Below are 19,492 nucleotides of genomic sequence, written 5' to 3' on the forward strand. Positions count from 1 at the left end.
ATATCAAATGTGTTAGCTTACACTCACTACACACGCACATGCAGGAGCAGCAGGACTGCTGCTGCTACTGCTACTACTGTAGTAGTAGTAGTAGTAGTAGTAGTAATGAAGTATCTACTCTTGCTCCATTTTGAAAATTATTTTTACAAATCTTGTTGTGCATCACCACTTAATAGCTCTGACAATTACTAAAATTTCTGAAGAGCACAGCAGTCATTTTAGGACCTGTAGGTTTCAAAAGACAATAAGTTGATGTGAGAATCACTGAACTTGACAAAAGAATGAAACAAGCATATTTTATGTACTTCTGTAAACAGTTATATTAATTCACTATACATTCTAATGAAATTTGTGTAAAGTACAGAAGGAAGAAACTGGTATCAGTCTAATCCTGCTAAGGCTATCACACAATTAATGTCCAGATTCCTGAGTTGCAACTGCATCTGGTGCTTTGTATCCAAGCTGCTCCTCTGGATTGTGGGGCCAGAAAGTTGGCCTGTTGATAGGGTCTAGTGCCTAAATAAAAAGAATAACTTGATTACACACTGCGCACAAGTACAAGATCATATGGAAACAAACATGCTGTTTAATGAACACAAATGAACACAACTAATGGACATGACTTAGAAACCCATTCACTGTCCAAGCATCCAGAGCATATTGCTTGCCACATATCTAGTAATTAAACATTCTCTGTAGCTCAAGTGTTTTGTTTGCTTCCTTACCTATCCTAGTGATTATTTTATGAACATATATAATAATGGAATTTGCTTACTGAAAAAAGAGAAATACAAAATCTCAAAAAGAATAAAATACAATAATTTCAACTAGATCACATAAATAACCATTTCATCCCATCTAATCAGATTTTTTGGTTAAAGAACCTCCATATTCATATGAAATCTCTGAATGCAGTAAACAAGGTTCAGTGATAGTCTAAATGCAGAATAGCATCTTCCATATGTGTAACAGGTCTAGCTTTGGTTACAACTACTATTAGGTCTTTGTTAACTTCATAACTAATAGGGACTTTGGAGGTACAATCACTGAGCATAGCGAGGATTACCTCATCTGTATGCTTTCTTTCGTAAATAATTTTTCACTCACTTTTCTTCTAGGACACATTTACCACTAGCATGAAATCAAGCTGTCAATTTCAGTAACTTAAAACAAAGAGAATGTCTTAGTCTCCAGTTTACAATTGTGCACTATCTGGGTATTCGTTAAGTATAATGGTAGGATTGATTTCCAGCCACCTTTGCAGTATATGGAAGGCTTACAATTACTACGTAACAATAGCAGTGAACTACATGCAACACATGAAGAGCCTGCAGGAAGGGTCAGGCTTAAACTGCAGAACATAATAGGGGGTAGTGAAACTTAACATAGCATAATGATATGGTTCTTACCTGGTCTGGGAAGGCATCTCTGAAATCTTCCATAGTCATTTGCTCAAACGGTAAGATAGAACGCAGCTTATTTGCCTCTGCTTCAAAGTTAGCTATTCTTTCATTGGAAGCTTTAATGTAATCTTCAATGGCTTTTTTCTGTAACAATGATTTTTGTTAATACCATATGAGAAAGACATAATATGAAACCCTGTCAGACACTCCACAAAATTTACACCTTCAATTGACGTTTTATGACCTACAGGTTTAAATTTTATATCTAATACATGTCTTAAGATTTCCAAATATTCTTTATATTAATGTTTTAGTAAATTTTGACAAATTGGCAACTTAAATTACATTCCAGTGTAGGTCTAGTCTGTTTTCATTTACAACTTAAAGCCCAAAGTTTCTTTCAGCTAAAGCTTGCATGCAAAATATACACCACCACAACAAGCAGAAGAAGAACAACAACAATAACAGTCACAGAATGATGATCAAGACGGGATGTGTATAAAAAATTAAAAACTGAATAGTTCCACAAAGCCATAACATGAGGCATGTGTATAGAGGTGGTATACTTTCCACCACCGTGGTATATTCAAATACCTTCTAAGTTTGTCTATGGTTCTTCATAATGGTACAGCTGCTCCTCGTTTCATGAACTTCAAAACAATGGGCAAAAGAGTATTGCTATTACATCCCAGAAAGAAATGATGGTTCCTTTCACTCTAACCTTACAAATAAAAGATGTAGTACAATACTTATCTATGGTAAAAATCACAATGCTTCCACAGCAACAGTAAGAAAACACTTGTGTCCCCTTGCATGTTGACTATAGAACTCGTAGCCTACACAAACCATGGAGAAAAACAGTTCAAAGATTAATTTGGAAACTTATGCAACTCAGCATTCTTGATCGCTTACAATCCAAAAGATAGGTGTGGCAGTAAGAACTTGTGCTATATAAAGATGGGACAAAAACACTTGGAAGCCAAGCAACTTTTGAGCCATTTGCAAGCATGTTCCTAGATAGTGTGTAATGCTTGTGAACAGCTCGTGTCAAGTTAACTCAGCTTGAGCCACTAGCTGCTGATTCTGCCAATGAGTGCAAAGGCTCAGAGTGGATGGCACTTTTGTGTGCTTATAAATGTGTACACGCTCATGAGCAATGAGGTTCACAGAATGCTCTGGCGAGGTTAGCTTTTTCCCACAGAGCAGATCGGGAACATATTGTTTTAAGGGGTGTGTGCTTGGGATGCTAGCAGAAATTTCAAACAAACTTATTGTAAATATGAATGGGGAAAAAACAAACTAGGGCACCCCTAGACTCACCCCTAGACTAGATGCGATACTGAAAATTTGTACTTTTTACTTTTTCGGGGATCCAACAATAGCAGAGATCCTAATACTGAGCCCTGTAGCACATCTTGTTTAACAGTTTTACTACTAGATAGGATAGTGGTTAAGGAAATATTTATTAGCATAGTACATATTGATTTTCTGTATGCATAATGAGGGCATGTGATGCAAATATAGTAGCATATAATATTAGCATAATTCTGAGTTTGTACTTCCAACACAAATGTGAATGAGTGAGCATGTGAAGTTACTCACAATACCACTGTATAGCGAACTTTCATTTTCATAAATGTGAAACAATAACAGTAAGATCAACCTGTTGGTAAAAAGTCAATTACAGTTTCAGATGAGACATTATTACCCACTTATGGGTGTTTCTTTTAGTGTCACCCAACTATGGATGGAAAGATAGGGGGCACAAGACCAAGAGGAAGAGCAGGCACAAGACCAAGGGGAAGAACAGCACGCAGGTGGAGACATCAAATCAAGAACGTATCTGGAAATGTGATGAAAAATTACATAATAAACAATTTAGGGTCAAGTTGAAATGGTTTGTCTGATTTACAACTTATGTGATTTTGCTTAAAATTGGTGGCCAGCAGCAGCATTATCATGCACTAGCTGATGTTACTTGTGTGGAATGCTCAATTCCTCGTCATCACTTCCCCTTCCACTACAATGAACACAGCATCTAACACATGAAAGGGTGTTGAAATAACACACCACTGTCAATATTTTTCTTTGTGGCAGTGTGTCCATTAATAGTGTGCATAAACATTTCAAAACATGGAAAATGAGCCGTAGCAAAATTTGCTCTTTTGAAGAGCGCGCCGCACTGCTTAGTGTAAAGCAGTCGCCTTCTGTTTCTGGCAGTGGTGCCGCTGTGGCAATCGCAGCTTTGGTGTCTCCCTCTGGTGGGAAGGTGGAAAGTTGCCTGTTCACGTGCATTTAAGAGGCGCTACGAGCTCGGTAGTCAGTCAATCTGAGTTGCTGAGTCTGGTTAGGGGGTCAGTCGGAATGAGTCTGGGGGCAGTCTGTCAGTCTCGGCGAGTCGGTCAGTTGGTCCGCCAGGTCAGTGTGGAGCAGTCTGTGCCTGTCATCCGGAGTGCTAGGATGTGTTAGGCCGTCAGTCTGGTCGAGTTTGTGCAGGCAATGGACATTGGCAGTTGGATAGATCGGTAGGTCGGTCTCTTCTCGGGGCAACGATGTTGGGTAACTTTAGGGCATGTTTCTTCTGTAGGGGTGGGTCTGACCAAGTGATCACTTAGTCAATGTTGGTCTACTGTCTGGAGTGCCAGGATGTCTGTCGTTCGGATCGATCTTTAGGGCCGGTTGGGTTGATCAGTTGGTCGGTCATGCACTGAGACAAAAGATGCCTTGTCCGCCTTGAGGTCGCCACAGGAAGTGCTGTGCCAGGTCTTCGCCAGACATCACCGTTTGTTAGAAGTTAAGTAACTGCTGATATGTCGTTTCATTTACTTGTCAAATTCTACTTGTTTTCTTGGTCACTCTTGTTCCCAGCTCGCTCGTCTGTCTCCCATCCGCATTTGTTAGGCAGTTAGTGTGGTTCGGTCTGCCATACGTTAATAGCTGCATCTGCAATGTGTGTGGGATTCGGCGTTAACGAATTTGTAGAATTAAGGTAAAGGCCAAATTCCTGAAATATGTTTTTAACTTGCCTATCATCTTGCGAGGCGGTATATGTGTAATGTAGAGCATGTTGTACATTTTATGTAAGTCTGAATTTCATGGGTTTTATTTAAATAGTCATTTTTATAAAGTAGCCACCCTTCCACAGTAAGAGCCCTTTTAAAACAAATTGCAATTTTGGTAGCAAATAATTTCTTAGTGTGAGTGTTTGTACCATTTCCATCCCTCTTACGGGGTGCATAGTTAATGTGTTTGTGTGAGTTGTTAAAATGTTTAGTTTGAAGTAATCTGGTGTGTTGCAGATTTGCATCAGTGTAGTTTTTCAGAGGTCGTCGTGACTGTGGCTGTGTTGAAAGGGAGAGGAATCTTCTCCGCCCAAAGGCTCCTACTGTAAAAAATTGTTATTCTGCCTCTGAGTAATTGTAACTTGATATTTAGAGGGTGCTTTCTGACTAATTTTAAATCTGTTTTCAGAAGGCTTTTAGGAATAAAGTTCACATTCGTTAAACGTAATTTTATTTTCCATCAGTTACTTCCTGGCAACTACTTCCACGTTCACCTAGTGTGATTAAATGTGTTAATGTTCTTGGTGAATTGTCAGTTTAAAAAAAAAAAAAACCTAACTTGAAAGAAAAGAACTTGAAAGTGTAAATTCACGGTTCAGAAAAATTTCTGAGCCAGAGCACTCCACCATGTTTGCATGGCATGCACTGGTATTTCTTATACAGAGCCAATTCAGCCATCAGTCCCTTCCATTCTATTTTATATTGCATTTCCAATGCCTGTTGACAACTTAATACATGCTTATACCTCTAAAAACGTCTTAGGTCTACATGGCAATTTCACACCTGTATATAATTCTCCACTCTTAATTCAACCACTGGCATAGTCCATATCAATTCAGTCAGACTAGAAAAAAAAATCTTACCTTCATAGTCTCGGATGTTACTGAATTTAACATATGTTAAAATGAAGGATTAATTAAGGAACATGTATTTTGTTGTTTTTGCAAAAAAAATTCTGCTCTGAGGTACAGCTCTCCAAAGATGACACTGTGCATACCATTTTGAAGATGTCTAAGGCATTCAGCATGACCGGGTTGCCTCCAAACAAGTCTCCGACGATTGTCTGATTGATGGCATATGCGACAATCACCGGTGAAGAAAACGTGATGCCAATCCTGAGCGATCCTTTTGACATGTTGTTGGGACCATCTGTATCGCGCTGGATGGTGTCATGGTTGCAAAGATGGACCTTGCCACAGACATCGGGAGTGAAGTTGCACATCATGCAGCCTATTGCGCACAGTTTGAGTCTGAAACATGATGTCCTGTGGCTGTACGCAAAGCATTATTCAAATGGTGGAGTTGCTGTCAAGGTTCCTCCGAGCCATAATCCTTAGGTAGCATTAATCCACTACAGTAGAAGCCTTTGGGGAGCCTGAGTGAGGCATATCATTGTCAGTTCCTGTCTTTCTGTATCTCTCCATTCACTCCAACGCACCTGGACACTTCCCTTGTTGAGAGCCCTTCCTGGCACAAAATAATGTGGACGTGATCGAACTGTGGTATTTACCATCTAGGCATGGTTGAACTACAGACAACACAAGCCGTGTACCTCCTTCCAGGTGGAATGACGAACTGTAGATCTTTGGGCAGGTTCAGTGACATTTATGAACAGTCAAAGGGACTGTGTCTGTGATACGATACCCAAAGTCAAAGTCTATCTTCAGGAGTTCTGGGAACTGGGGGGATGCAAAACATTTTTTGGATGTGTGTAGTTAAAACTTTCACAATTTCACTGTAGGATGCACAATTTTCAACTGCTGAACTGATATTTGTGAAAAATTCCTGGCAAGAAGTGCAAGAGTGCTTTGGTTCATTTTCTTCTGAAGATGGAATTTCTACTTTCACGAGTGTGGTCAGTTTTGCTGTAGTGTATTCATCTGCGGCTTAATAATTTCTCTCCACTTTCTTGATGCACAGAGCTTATGACTACTTCACTGACCATGGTTTCTTACCAGGACTAACACCTAACTCTATAGTTGACTGATTCAGAGTATTTAATTCTTCTTCTATTCATGTAAAATCTGCATCATCTGCACCATGGGAGGCTTCACCTTGTTCAGATACTATCATTGTTGTTATTCTCTCAAAACATTTACAACACAAAAAGTCGTCACTTGAAACGTCTTCACTTTGAAACAGTCTTCAAATGTAAACACTTATTCCCAACATGAACAAAGTCTGTTTTTTGTTTGTCTTATACATCACACTCATCTCCTATGGCCCCAGTCAGAAGACATTCCGAACAGTCCTCCATGAAACAGTGCAACTGTGTTAACTGGCAAATTCCTCACAACGACACAGAACTCACTGGATGGTCTCAGATTTCTTAGAAGCCTCTTCAGTAAACAAATTAGCACTAAACAACTAAAATACAGATACCTTCAATGAACAACCTCAACAGAGAAACTGACAAGAAACTACAACAAAGTTTAAGAAATATCTGGAATAATGAACCTTATAGTACTACATGGTACTAGTCAACGGAAAGAAAATCTAACTTTTTGGATTGGTATGGTATTTTTGGAAAAAAATAAATTCTATAAATTATAAAAAAATTCAAAAGGCGACAGTAAAAGAACTTTGGGAGAGATGTCCAGATGGAGGATACCATTGTAATCACAAAGCAATTATCTTTCAAATAAAAAAATTTTAACAAAATATCTAGAACTGGATCATTTAAAAAAATTAAAATTCCAATATTCGCACCTTAAAAATGGTGTTCACAGTGTCATCTTTGGAGCCCTGTATCTCAGGGCAGGAATTGTTTGGAGAAAACAAAAATACATGCTTCTTACTTCCTCCTGAATTTTAACATATGCTGAATTCAATAACATCAGAGACTGAAGGTAGCCCCCCTGCCTGAAGTGATACGGATTATGCCCACTGTAGAACTACTAGGCCAGCTAAAGTTAAGTATTGGATCCTCCCTGGAATCTTGGTTGTGGTGACAGGCTGATCTGGAGCACAGCCTGAGGTCTATGTTAGTGTGGAAGATGACAATTTGGTTGAGAGTTGGCAAAGCCAACAAATGTTAAAGCAGGAGTACATCTGCACCATATTGAAAAACCGAAGGGAGGATCCAATGGGCAGTTTTTACCTAGTAGGCCTACACCAAGTTCTCTTTAAACTTTGCAAAACATTTAACAACAGTCTTGTGCATGTTTCTGATCAATGGCATACCCTTTGATACAATTTTCAGAGTTTATGTATAATATATGTAGGTACATAATATACATCAGAATACATGCTGAAGGCTTGTCCCTTATCTATTATACATTGTGGGAACATACCTTGCAGTTTTAATTTGTATGATGAAAAGTATGTTAAATGTGGAAATGTGTGTTAAAATATGGCACAGAAGTTGTCATTAGGCTACGCAACAGGTCAGCCTATTACCACAACTATTTGACATTCATATTCACTGGCTTTGACAATTCACAACCAAATTATCAATCTTCCAACCTAACCAAGACATTGGCTTATGCTACAGACTGATATGTCACCACAACCAAGACTTCGGAAAGGAACCCAATATCTCACACTAGCTCAACACAGCATATTTCCATAGTGAAGTTCATGGGTGCTTATATACAGTAGTTAAAACATCTAGCTGTTTGGTTGCCTTTCTGCCATTTTACATCACATCATGCAAATTTTTCATTAGAACTAACCCAAACAGCACAGATAAAGGATGCTACACATGCAGGTAATGACACCTTCCAAATACAGCTTTTCTGTAATTACCAATCCCATTACTCACTGCACTGAAACATTTGCAGGTGAGACAATAGTTAATGCTTTATGGGTTGTGATTGAGTTGTTTGCAACTATAGTCTCTACATTTGTTTAAGGCCTACTTACATGAAAATTTACTGATGAAAAATACTGGTATACACACTACTTGCTCAAGACAATTTCTTTTTCTATGCTGCAGAAGACTAGGGGATGCAAATAAGGATCATGTCAATGCTTCCAACCCACTCATTCTCACTTCTAATGCCGCCAATACAAACTCACTGCCTTGATCCTTGAATAAATATATACTTCATCACAGTTTTACAGCAAAGTGGACATTATCAAAGGAGTAACATAACAGTAGCACTACCAGACAGACTCCTATCACTAATATGTTTGTAATGTGGCAACATGGCAGTATTCCATTCACATGTCGTCTGCACAGTTCATGTTTAATTATGAAGCTGTGACTTCTACTTCGAGTATTGTTGGGTCACGACAGTATCAAGTTGGCGCAGGAGGGAGAAGGCATTAAAAGTAGGAGCCTGTTCACACCATCATTTGCATTTTAAAGGATTTAAAGATAATGTAAGTCAAGAAAGCTGGATGGGTATATTCTACACCCATATGCCCTGAATATGAATCCAGCATTTTACATGTGTACATCTTCACGAGATATGAATTGTTTAGAAGAATGATAAAATTGATATTGAATAGGTTACAAACAGCACATGTGACAAAAATTCATGGGCATCTCTAGTGAATATTCACAGAACCCTTTTGGACATTTTGTTTGCTAATGAATTCAGTGATGTAATGTAGGGAATCCTAAGAAACAACTAAGATTTGGAATGAAATTACCTGTGACCTTTGCGAAATCCAATGCCTCACAGTTGTACCACATTGCATTGCATTATTATTTTCATTTCATGTCAACTACCCTGACAAATGTAGTAACATCTACCAACCAAAGTTCGCTGCTGTGGATGCCTACACCTCTTAGTAAAAATACAGCAGGCTACAGATCTGAGGAAACTGTACATGTACATGACACTAATATTTGCCAGAAGAATTGACATACTATCTATAATTAGGAACACAAACTGATAAGTCAATATGTCCCAGTCCAGCAGACCAAGTACAATACTATAAAAATACAAAACTCTGGTTGTAAGACATTATCCATTACGTCCACACACATTTCAGACAACTCTTAACTACTATAGTTTATTTACCCAATGTTTTGCGTGCAGTTCTCTCTGCTTGATATGATGAACTCAAATGCAAACAGCGATAGAGTCGGGACATTTATTTACTTCTCACATTACAGAAATACAACTACAATATTTGTGTTCTTGAAATGCCAACGAGTGCTCAAGTTTAATTTCATCCAGCTGAAATATTGGGAAGAATTTCACGCCAGCCTAATCCAACGAAGGGCAACTGGATCCAGTCCACTGTAAATAAGTTATGTAATTCATATAATACACTTACTATTTCTTTTTCCTGTGCTTCAATCTGTGGTGTGACGTTGTCCGCCGGATATGGAACTTTCAATGCTTCATACTGTTTCTGGAAATCATCAACCATAGTTTTCAATGGTACGCGTGTTTTGTAATACGTCCAGTCAATCTTCGGCGGGTTTTCTGGATTTGCCAGCATTCTGTGCAGAGTGAAATAATGTGAAACCCTTTCCCCATTTTAACGACTAACCAAATTAACAGAATCTTAAGAGCAAAATACCTTCTAACGTATGAATCAGATTTTGCTTTAAACGCGACGAAAAATGACTTCTGATCTTCCGGTACTCTTTCAGCCATTTTTGCCCAGTCTATGGACACTTGTCTAATTCTTCTTGCAGCTGAAGCCATTTCTCTAAATTGTAAATTATACTTCCCTTTAACTCTTATCTTACGAGCTCTTTCACGCAGATCTTGCCTTCTGCCTTGCCGAGTACCACGATCGTCCTTGCTTACCGAACCTTTACGAGCACTCCCGGTTTCTCACGACTACAGAGGCGGGCGTTCAAACAGATGCCGAGCTGCTCCGGAACTCCACGGAGTTCGTATTTCCCGCACTTTCCCATGTTAATAGAATCGTCTGCTACTTGTCGTTCATTCGCCATGTTGGGGGTCGATATGGGCAGAGGGCTGGGCATAAAGAGGATAGTATATTACGACCAAGAGAATCAAAAGTTTTTGTGATAATTTGGAGGCATTAGGATGTTGTGATGCCCAAAAAAAGTTCTAGAAACAGTAAAATTATACGTAAAAGCTCTTGGAGGACGAAATTACTCCAACCTACCTCGGATGAAAAGAAAATTGTGAGTAACATATACATTGGTGCGGGTAATGCTCGGAGATGGATTATTTTGAAGAAGAAATTAGACTACCAGAGTGATGTTGACTTTGTCGCCTATTTACTAGATCTCGCCGAACCTCTTTCTGGGTAAGGTATATTCAGTATCCTGCAGCGCGAATCTTCTGCATGCATCTCGGATAAATTGCTGTAGCGACGTATCTCCTGTCATAGTAATGATGATTTGGGGGTGTGGTTACGAGCTAGAGGCTGGATACTGCATAAAACTTTTCATCAATCGCTTTCCCGCCATGTTACAAATGACCGATTTATAGTTTTGTTCGATGATGACATGCGTCAGTGAATACTCAGTTTGATCCTCGTACTGCAAAGAAATTACATGACATCGTAATTGCTGATTACTTGCAGGGGAGAAAATACGCACCCCACAGAGAACGATCAAGATAAAAAAGAGGACAGCGATTCGTTGGCAGCCTGTGATGTACAAGAAGATACGGATGACAGGTAAATTGAGGAACAGATATACGATAACGTTTCAGCGATGTACTAAGAGCATGTTTACATATTGTAAGATTACTCATGCTTACACGGTCGTATTTACAATATTATATCTGCGCATAGAATCCAATGGGCTTGCGCTTTATGTCCACAGTTTAGAGTTGACGTCTGTTTAGTCATCGGCGGGCATCTTCCGCCCGAACTAACGAGAAATACGAGTCTTGGTAATAAAAATCCTCTTCTTCTTTTGTCCTGTACCGCACTCTCGTAAATGCACTTTTCGCAGCTTGACGAACAAAAATAAAATCACTTGCAGCGATATGACAATGAAGAGGGGGGGAACAGAATAAAACCGCTTATGAGCTCCTATTTGTAAGGTCTGTATTTAATCTGAGTAGTCAGTCGCTTTTCATGTTCAGCTGCACAATTTTTTTTTTTTTTTTTTTTTTTTTTTTTTTTTTTTTTTTTTTTTTACCGCAGGAACAGAAACACCAAGAACTCATGTAATTATGATCTATGTAATGGGTCCCATTTTGATCATTGATTTTTGTTTTGTTTTTGTAGCCACGATTATATCTATCTCCCATAACTATCTTAATAATGTCTTTTATCTGATAATGCTTTTGTCTTCAGTCTCTTCATCCTCTACAGAATTACTTGGCATGTAAACTTAGATAACTGTGGCTGGCATTGGTTTCATGTCTGATGATGATAGTGCATTCATTATGTTTTTCATAGTAGCTTTGTTTCACAGTATCTTAGGCCTACCACAGTTCTATTTTCTCGTTCATTATTAGGCCTGTTTTCTTACCCCTACCTGAATTTTGTATTGATAACCTGTTACTGATCTGGCCAGAAGGACTGTTCTTCCAGCCAATACACTTCATTTATTCCCACTATATCTAATAACTTCACCTTATCCATTTCCCTTTTCAAATTATGTAACTTAATTAATGGATCTAACATTGTACATTGTGACCCACAGAATGCCAGAATGCACATCCTTGTGAGTGGTCTCTGCCTGGAGACCCAAATTGGGGATTATTATACTTCTGGAATATTTTACCCAAGGGGATGCTATCATTGTTAAGCCTTACAGTAGAACTGCATGCTCTCATTGAAAGAAGGCTGTAATTTCCCCTTACTCTCATGCATCTACATTACTATCATGACTAGGCCATGTTGATTAATGTCACAAGGCCAGACCAGTTAATCAACCAGACTGTTGTTGCCTCTGCAACTACTGAAAAGGTTATTGCCCCTCTTCGGGAACCGTGGGTTAGTCTGGCCTCTCCACATATACTCCTCAGTTGTGGTTACACCTATGGTCTCACTATCTGTGTTGACAAGGAGCACAAGTCACCCCACCTCGGCAAGGTCCATGGTTCACTAACAAGTTGTTTTTCTATTCTCTCACTAGGAGCTATGATAGAATAATAAGGACCAAACCCTTCTCCACAAGTATTTGTCCAGAAATAAATTTGTTTAACATTAATGCTGAAAAAAAACACCTTAATAGATGACTATTTTTTTGCAGAAAATTACTTTCCCTAATTTGCCCTCCCTATGCACTTCATTTTGTGCATTGTTCAACAGTTACTTATTTGCGAACATTCTGACAAACTTTTCATAAATTTAGCATGCAAGTGTGACACCAGCTCTCATAGCCCTTGTCAAATAATATCCTTCAAAGTTATTCATATTGCACTTGATTATCCACATGTTGATCCACTGTTTAGATAGTAGTATTTAAAAAAATATACATATTCCTGTGTTGAGGAAGTTCTACAGTATTGACATTTTCAGTCTGTCAGACTTCTTTGTCCTTAGCATGACACAGACTTCTTTTTCTGGTACTTTCATTATTTCCCATATTTGTTCAAAATGCCCTCATACCAATTCAAAGTTTATTTGCAATACCACACAACTATGACTTTGTCTGTCTTTAGAATCCTTAACTTCCAGATGTGTTCCTTTTGAAGATTTGTCTTATAACTGACTCACACCTGTTGCATTTCAAGAAGGCTCTCAGCTCCAACCAAATATTTTGTTTCAGGCACCAATTCTCTTTTTAATTATGGTTAAGTAATAATTTGTAGAATTTAACTTATCTGTCATGGCCATCCTGATATCATTGGCTAATTGACTTGTTATTGGGCTCATGGATCTCTGTTGGCTTTGCAATTCCTTCTCATAAAAGTTCCATCTGAACTGATAACTCTTTCTGTTCTTGTGATAGAAGAAAAATTATTTTCTCCTATCAGTGTTCCTCTTCTGTTAAGTCACTCTTTCCTTGTATGGAAACTCATGGTGCCACCTTAACAAAGCCAAGAATACTTCATATTTCCTATTCCATCATGAATTAGGACAAAATGCTACTGACCACATAGAGGAGGCATTAAACAGAAGGTGGACAAACTTCATTCATCTCTGTGCAGGTCCTTATTATCCCATCCTAGATTTTCCATTGTTTAATGTTTCTTCTTCTAATATACCCACTCAGTAACACTTACTGCACTGCTCTGTTATACTACTCATATTTTTTTCTTTTCTCACCTTACCTTAAACAATTCATGGCAGGTTTGTTGATAAGAAGCTCTCCTACCTGCTCTAATAGTTAGCTGGAGCCTACCATTCCCTTCTTAAACACCAGTTAGATCCTTGTGTGGTAACTGCACTCCAAAAAATAGTTGGTTGTGGCCAAGTGTCTTGTTGTTCAGTGTCAGGTAAATTCTCCAGTTGTATAGTGGATCTGAAACTCTCTCACTCTCTCAGCTAATGTGGTTTCTCTGTGCCCCACGAGTATGGCACACTGTGTAGTGATGGCAAGCAACTCGTGGGCAATTTAACTTGTTCTTCATATTCCTATGAAAGTGTTTTTGTTCTCAGGTACAATGTTTTAAACTACTCTTGTTGTGGGAGCAGATTGGGTAGGGCAACTCCCACTGCATGCTGTGTATAGGAGACTGTCAACTCTACCACTTTTCCAGCTGCCTCAGTCATCCCTCTTTTACTCTGTTTTAATTCCTTTTAGTTGGGGTTAGCCCTTTTTATGTTGCACCTAATTTTCCATTTTAAAGATATGACTCTGATCATTAGTGGGTGCATTTCCAATCTTCAAAGCTTTGTCTACAACTCATCAGCAGTGGGATTTACCCTGTTGAATGCAGAAACCTGTGGGACACTTGCCTGGTCCTACCACCTACTTATCTGATTTCTGTTACGTTATTTTTATTCTTGTTGGAGTAACTGATGCTCATTACATTTTTAGCGTTCTTGCTTTTATTATTGGCTAGAAGACAGTTTTTACTCTGCATCTGTCTTCAGCTTTGACAAAGTTGACGAGGGATAAATTCAGTCTCTCATCTGCTCTGTCCTACATACTGGCCTGACCCACAAACTTTTACTTCTGTGGATTATTTCTCAGTTGTGGCATGGATATTTTCTTCAGTGTTTCAGTTTTTACAAGTCCTATTTACTCTCATAGGTTCAAATTTCTCATGGATACCAGTAACTGCAGATGAACACTCTCTTGACTGACGACCTCACTGTTTGGTCCTCAATCTTCAGGCAACCAACCCCCCTACGTCATTCATATGTCTTACAGCAAATGTTTATAATTAAACTAACAGTGTTCAGAGTGCTGCAGTGCAGGCTGTATACATTGCAGTACACTGAAACATTATAGGTATGTTTGTTTATTAATTGATGTGCAAGTGGAGCATTTTCACTTTCTGCTATGAAGTGAAAATCAGAATGTGAAATGTTTTCTGTTTTGACATAATGCACAAAACTGCCACATATAGGGTTCTACTCTGCCACATGTTGTGCAGGAACATCCACTGTTCTCAGCTTCGGTGACTGTGGTACAGTTTCAGATGTACAGTGACATCTGCATGTTAGAAGCACCTCCTTGTGCAACATGTGATTCCAGCTTTTCAAGAACACAATGTATCCACACCACTATTTTCATGCGAAATGGTGCGACGCCATCTGTTACTTGCCAGATGAAAAATGTGCTTTGAGGAATTGTCGGTAATGTCTGCATCAAGATTGTGCAGTCCCCCCAGGTCCCTCGACTTGAATGCATGTGACTTTTGCTTGTGAGAATGACTGAAAGACTGTGTCTATCATGGATGTATCTGGACGCTTCCTGATCTGAACGATAGTGTACAACACGACACTGATTTATTTTACTTTTTTTTCCCATCACAGTCCATGAGTGCAGCAATTGTACCTACAGTTTTTCAGCGTCTTTATGATGAATACAGCCTGCATTGCAGCACTTGCAACATTATCAGTTTAATTAAAACTACCTGGTGCAGACCCACTTAATCATGTTCAGCTTAGCGTAGTGTCTTTATCAAAATTGGGGTCGACAGAAGTGTCCAATCCCACGTGTCTGCTTTGACCCATAACGTACGGGTGTTGTCGTATGTGACGTCATGGGGCGCGGAGTTTGGCTTGTGAGTGTGGCGTGTTTGTAGATGTCATCGTGTTGTGGTTTGTTGTGCTCTGGTGGTATGTTCAGGGTTTTCATTTATGTGGTGTAATGGGCTCAGTTTGCTTTTGCTCATTATCCAGAATTGTTAGTGTCGGCTGTGTTTGTAGTGGAATTTGTTTCTGTGAGTTAACGATTTTGTGTGAAGGTTAATTTAGTGTTGTTCGCTGTAGATTGTGTGGTAATTTTAGTAAAATTAATTAGGTTTTTAATCAAAATATCCACGGGTGTACTGCCGGTCTATAGTGTCCAACGGGCACAATATTTCGGCGATCACACATGTCGCCATCATTTCGAAATATTGTGCCCGTTGGACACTATAGACCGGCAGTATACCCGTGGATATTTTGATTATCAAATACGCCGGGAGAAACTCAAGAATCACAAATTAGGTTTTTGTTTTTGTTCAGGAATGGATATGATGGTTAAAATTAAAGGTGAGCAGGTCAAGGGAAGTGTTTGATCCCATTGTGTGGCTGTGTATGTTGATATTGGTCTCGGGAGATGTTTTTGTGCTATAGGCCAAGGGAATCGGGAGCTGCTGTTGAGCTACATAGGTCAAGGGAAGTGTCTGATTCCAGATGATATTGTGATATCGTGGCTAGTGGTATTTGGGGAGTTTTGTGATGTCAGCTTTTTCGTCATTTTGTGTGGTTTTGTATGGGGGTGCGTGTCTAAATTTGTTTATATTTAGTTTGCCCCCACCCAAAAACACCCCATTTCCCGCGCGCTTGTCCCGTTAGTATCATTAGGCTTTTTGTGGAAAGTGTGTGTGTTTGTTTTTCGATGTATTTTCGTCCTCATAATGTGTATGTACCGACTTTATATGCGCCATATTGGAATCGTGTTTTATGGTTGTTTCCATCATATTTGTGGTGTCACGGGTCAAAGCAGATGGGCGGGATCAGATGCTTCCATATTTCCCAAAATTGACCTCACAGATAAGCATAGCTAAAATCTACTTAACAATGAAGGCATGCAAACTGGGCAATTGCAACCACAATTTTCTAATAGTCTTTAATCCCATTAAAAATGATCATCGTGGTTAAAAAGTGTAAATGTCCTGTGGCACTGTTGACTTTGATATCCTACAGGGAGGGTTCATCCACCTGTCAGGAAGGGTGTCCTTGCTCTGACCACATTGTCCCCTTTCCTTGCTGATAGGTGTAATGTCATATGTGTATTTGTAGAGTGTAGGTGATTGTAATGGATGCGTGTATAGTGCAGTGTCATGTTTCAGTATTATTAAAAGGATAGTTGCTAGTCACCATATAGCGGAGGTGCCGAGTCGCAGATGGCCGCAACAAAAAGACTGTCAGAAAGTGGGCTTTCGGCCAACCCGTCTCTGGCAACTGAAGCTAGACGCTGTCAGTTAAATGTCTTTGCAGCGTACTTGAAACTGCCGTGACAACATGTTGGCAGGTCAACATGTCTAGACTGAGGTCTGTTAGGAAAGTACCCGCCCCCCTTCCCCTTCTGCCCCCTTTTTTTTTAACACCTGATCGATTTGAATCTAGTGTGCTGGCTTGAACTGTCCTTGAACTTTCATACACTTCCATTGTGGCTGAAGATTTGGCCATGAAGAGAGTGTCGGTGAACTTGTGCCTAAGCTGCCAACGACAGAGTAAAAGTTACTTAGTGATGAAGTCTCACGGGACATGCTGGACTCAACAAGCAGTAACCCCGACTTCATGAACACCCTGTGATGAGTCGTGGGTGTACAGGTACAACCTCAAAACCAAATGCCAGTTGTCTCAGTGGAAACCTTACTCGTCACCAAGACCAAAGAAGGCCCGCCAAGTGCGCAGCAATGTCAAAGTGATTGTGACTTCTTTCTTTGACTCCCATGGTATGGTACAGCATGAGTTTGCACCACAGGGTCATTCGCCAGAGAGTGCTGCACGGATGTCCTCAGTCACCTATGTGATGCTGTGGGGCGCAAGACACTGGACTTTCGGTCAACAGGAAATTGGTGCCTCCATCACAACAATGCTCCAGCATATTCGTTACACATGATTAAGACTTTTTTGGCAAAAGAAACTAAAGTCCTGTGCTTCAACAGGCTCCTGACTCTAGCGATATGGCCCCCAGCAACATCTGCATGTTCCTCAAACTCAGCAGGCCATTGAAAGGAATGCAGTTTCAGACAAGGGAGGACATTATGGCAGCAACGGCAGCCGATCTAAACTCTATTCTGAAAGAGGCTTTTTTGGCATGCTTCCAACAGTGTGACACCACTGGGAGAAGTGTGTGGAGTCAGTGGAATCCCAAGGGAACAACTGCTTTGAGGTTGATTAGGCTTCAGACATTCCAGGTAAGCCAGGTTTTTGCGCCAAAGGTAAGATACGTTTCTAAGAGACTTTGTGTGCTGCAGAAGTTTCACTGGGAAGCCCTTACACATCCTCCATACTGTCCTGACTTGTAATTGTGTGATTTCCATACTTTTAGAGCCCTGAAAACAGATATTATTGGTTATCAGTTTGCTTTGGATGAAGAGGTGCACACCTGTATACAGTCTTCGGTCGGGCACACAGTTTTAATCTGCCAGGAAGTTTCATATCAGCGCACACTCCGCCGCAGAGCGAAAATCTCATTCTGCAAGTCTTGATACAGTCTTGGTTTCACAGACAGCCACTACCATTTTTCTATGAAGGCACTGACTGTCTTGTCACACAATGAGATGAATGTATTTACAATTAGGGTGATTACTTTTGAAGTAATTTAAGTTTAGTTCATTTTTCCATCTGTCTCATTTTCATTTGCTCCTTATAGTTTCAACTGTGAGGAAAAGGCGTGGACATGTAGGGAGACATGCACAATCCCACATATGATTTCTACTATCCATTTTAATATATTCATAACCACCCACTGTTTGTGTTTTATTGTCAGAGAGTCTTTAAAGTTCCTAATATGTAACCACTATGTAAGTAGCTGAGTTGTGCTGTTTGGGCAGCAAAATAACTGATAGTGGCTGAAGTACAGAGGATGTAAACTGCAGTTTAGCTATAGCAAGAAAACCGTTTCAGAAAAAAGAGGAATTTGTTAACATCTAATATAAATTTAAGTGTTAGTCAGTCATTTGTAAAGGTATTTGTTTGGAGCACAGTCTTGTACAGAAGTGAGACATAGACAATAAACAGTTCAGACCAGAAGAGGGTAGAAACATTTGAAATTAGGTGGCATAGAAGAATGCTAAAGATTAGATGGGTAGATTGAGGAACTAATGAGGTAATACTGAATCAAATTGAGGAAAAGTGAAATGCATGGCAAAACTTGGTTAAAAGAAGTAGTTGATTGATAGATACACCTGAAGGTCAAATGGTTGTATGTGCAGTAGTTATTAGGTGTTGAAAATACTTGCTCAGGATAAATCAGTGCGGAGAGCTGCATCAAGTCAGTCTTCGGACTGAAGAGAACAACATCATGTGCCCATTGGCTATTGTTCCTAGAAGATTGTTTATGAGGAAATACGGTGTCACTAAGCATTTACTTCACATTCTGCAAGGGCCCTGATAACTATGTAGTTGGGTTCCATGAAGCAAACTTCGTCGCCACTGCCACCACGATCACCACTACCACCAAACAGCTATTTATCATAGGCTACTTGAGCAGTACGTCGTCATATCTGGTTGCAAGTTCTGTTGTTTAAGAAATGTTTCGAGACTTATGACCAGCACTGTGAAATACACTGGTTTGTAGGCACATACTATTACATGGAATAAAACATATTTGAGTAGCTTATGGTGGAAAAGAAGTGAACAGTTGGAATTTTGCTTTGCATCATTGTCAGTGCCCTTGCTTGACTAAACAAGCTGGGGTAAAACAGTTACAATGAATAATTTCAAAAATTCATTGCAGCTACTTTACAGTGTGTAAACTTTTAGATGGCAGACCTCTCCATAGTCCTGAATCGGTAGAAGTCGATAAACGTCGGGAGGCTTCGGTAGGCACGCAGTTGCGACTGCTGCCAA

The 19,492-nt window shown here is 39.6% G+C and overlaps 2 protein-coding genes across 4 annotated transcripts in view; one reads left to right on the forward strand and one right to left on the reverse strand.

Annotated features, from left to right (window-relative positions):
* Positions 1-282: 282 nt before the first annotated feature.
* On the reverse strand, positions 283-10,192 carry LOC126353942 (ATP synthase subunit d, mitochondrial). The gene is made up of 4 exons (XM_050003223.1): positions 9,947-10,192; positions 9,698-9,866; positions 1,410-1,547; positions 283-516 (listed from the first exon to the last, which is right to left on the reverse strand). Exons 1-4 carry the CDS (start codon positions 10,072-10,074, stop codon positions 412-414), a joined length of 540 nt encoding a protein of 179 aa, XP_049859180.1. The 5' UTR covers positions 10,075-10,192; the 3' UTR covers positions 283-411.
* A 62-nt stretch (positions 10,193-10,254) lies between these two features.
* The window catches only part of LOC126353941 (uncharacterized), a 155,561-nt gene continuing 146,323 nt past the window's right edge, over positions 10,255-19,492 (forward strand). Inside the window, exons 1-2 of one of the 3 annotated variants that reach the window (XM_050003219.1) lie at positions 10,255-10,651; positions 10,931-11,026. In XM_050003219.1, the coding sequence (XP_049859176.1) occupies positions 10,434-10,651; positions 10,931-11,026 (314 nt within the window). In that variant the 5' untranslated portion in view covers positions 10,255-10,433. The remainder of the gene's footprint in view (positions 10,652-10,930; positions 11,027-19,492) is intronic. The other 2 variants (XM_050003220.1, XM_050003222.1) reach the window with 2 other exon arrangements.

Source organism: Schistocerca gregaria, chromosome 3 (genome assembly GCF_023897955.1).
Source record: "Schistocerca gregaria isolate iqSchGreg1 chromosome 3, iqSchGreg1.2, whole genome shotgun sequence".
NCBI lineage: Eukaryota > Metazoa > Arthropoda > Insecta > Orthoptera > Acrididae > Schistocerca > Schistocerca gregaria.

Coding starts and splice junctions, on each gene's coding strand:
- LOC126353942 (XM_050003223.1), bottom strand. CDS start 10,074: ATGGCTTCAGCTGCAAGAAGAATTAGACAAGTGTCCATAGACTGGGCA. Junction 9,867..9,946: donor TCTGATTCATACGTTAGAAG/GTATTTTGCTCT, acceptor CACTCTGCACAG/AATGCTGGCAAATCCAGAAA. Junction 517..1,409: donor GAGATGCCTTCCCAGACCAG/GTAAGAACCATA, acceptor CTTTTTATTTAG/GCACTAGACCCTATCAACAG.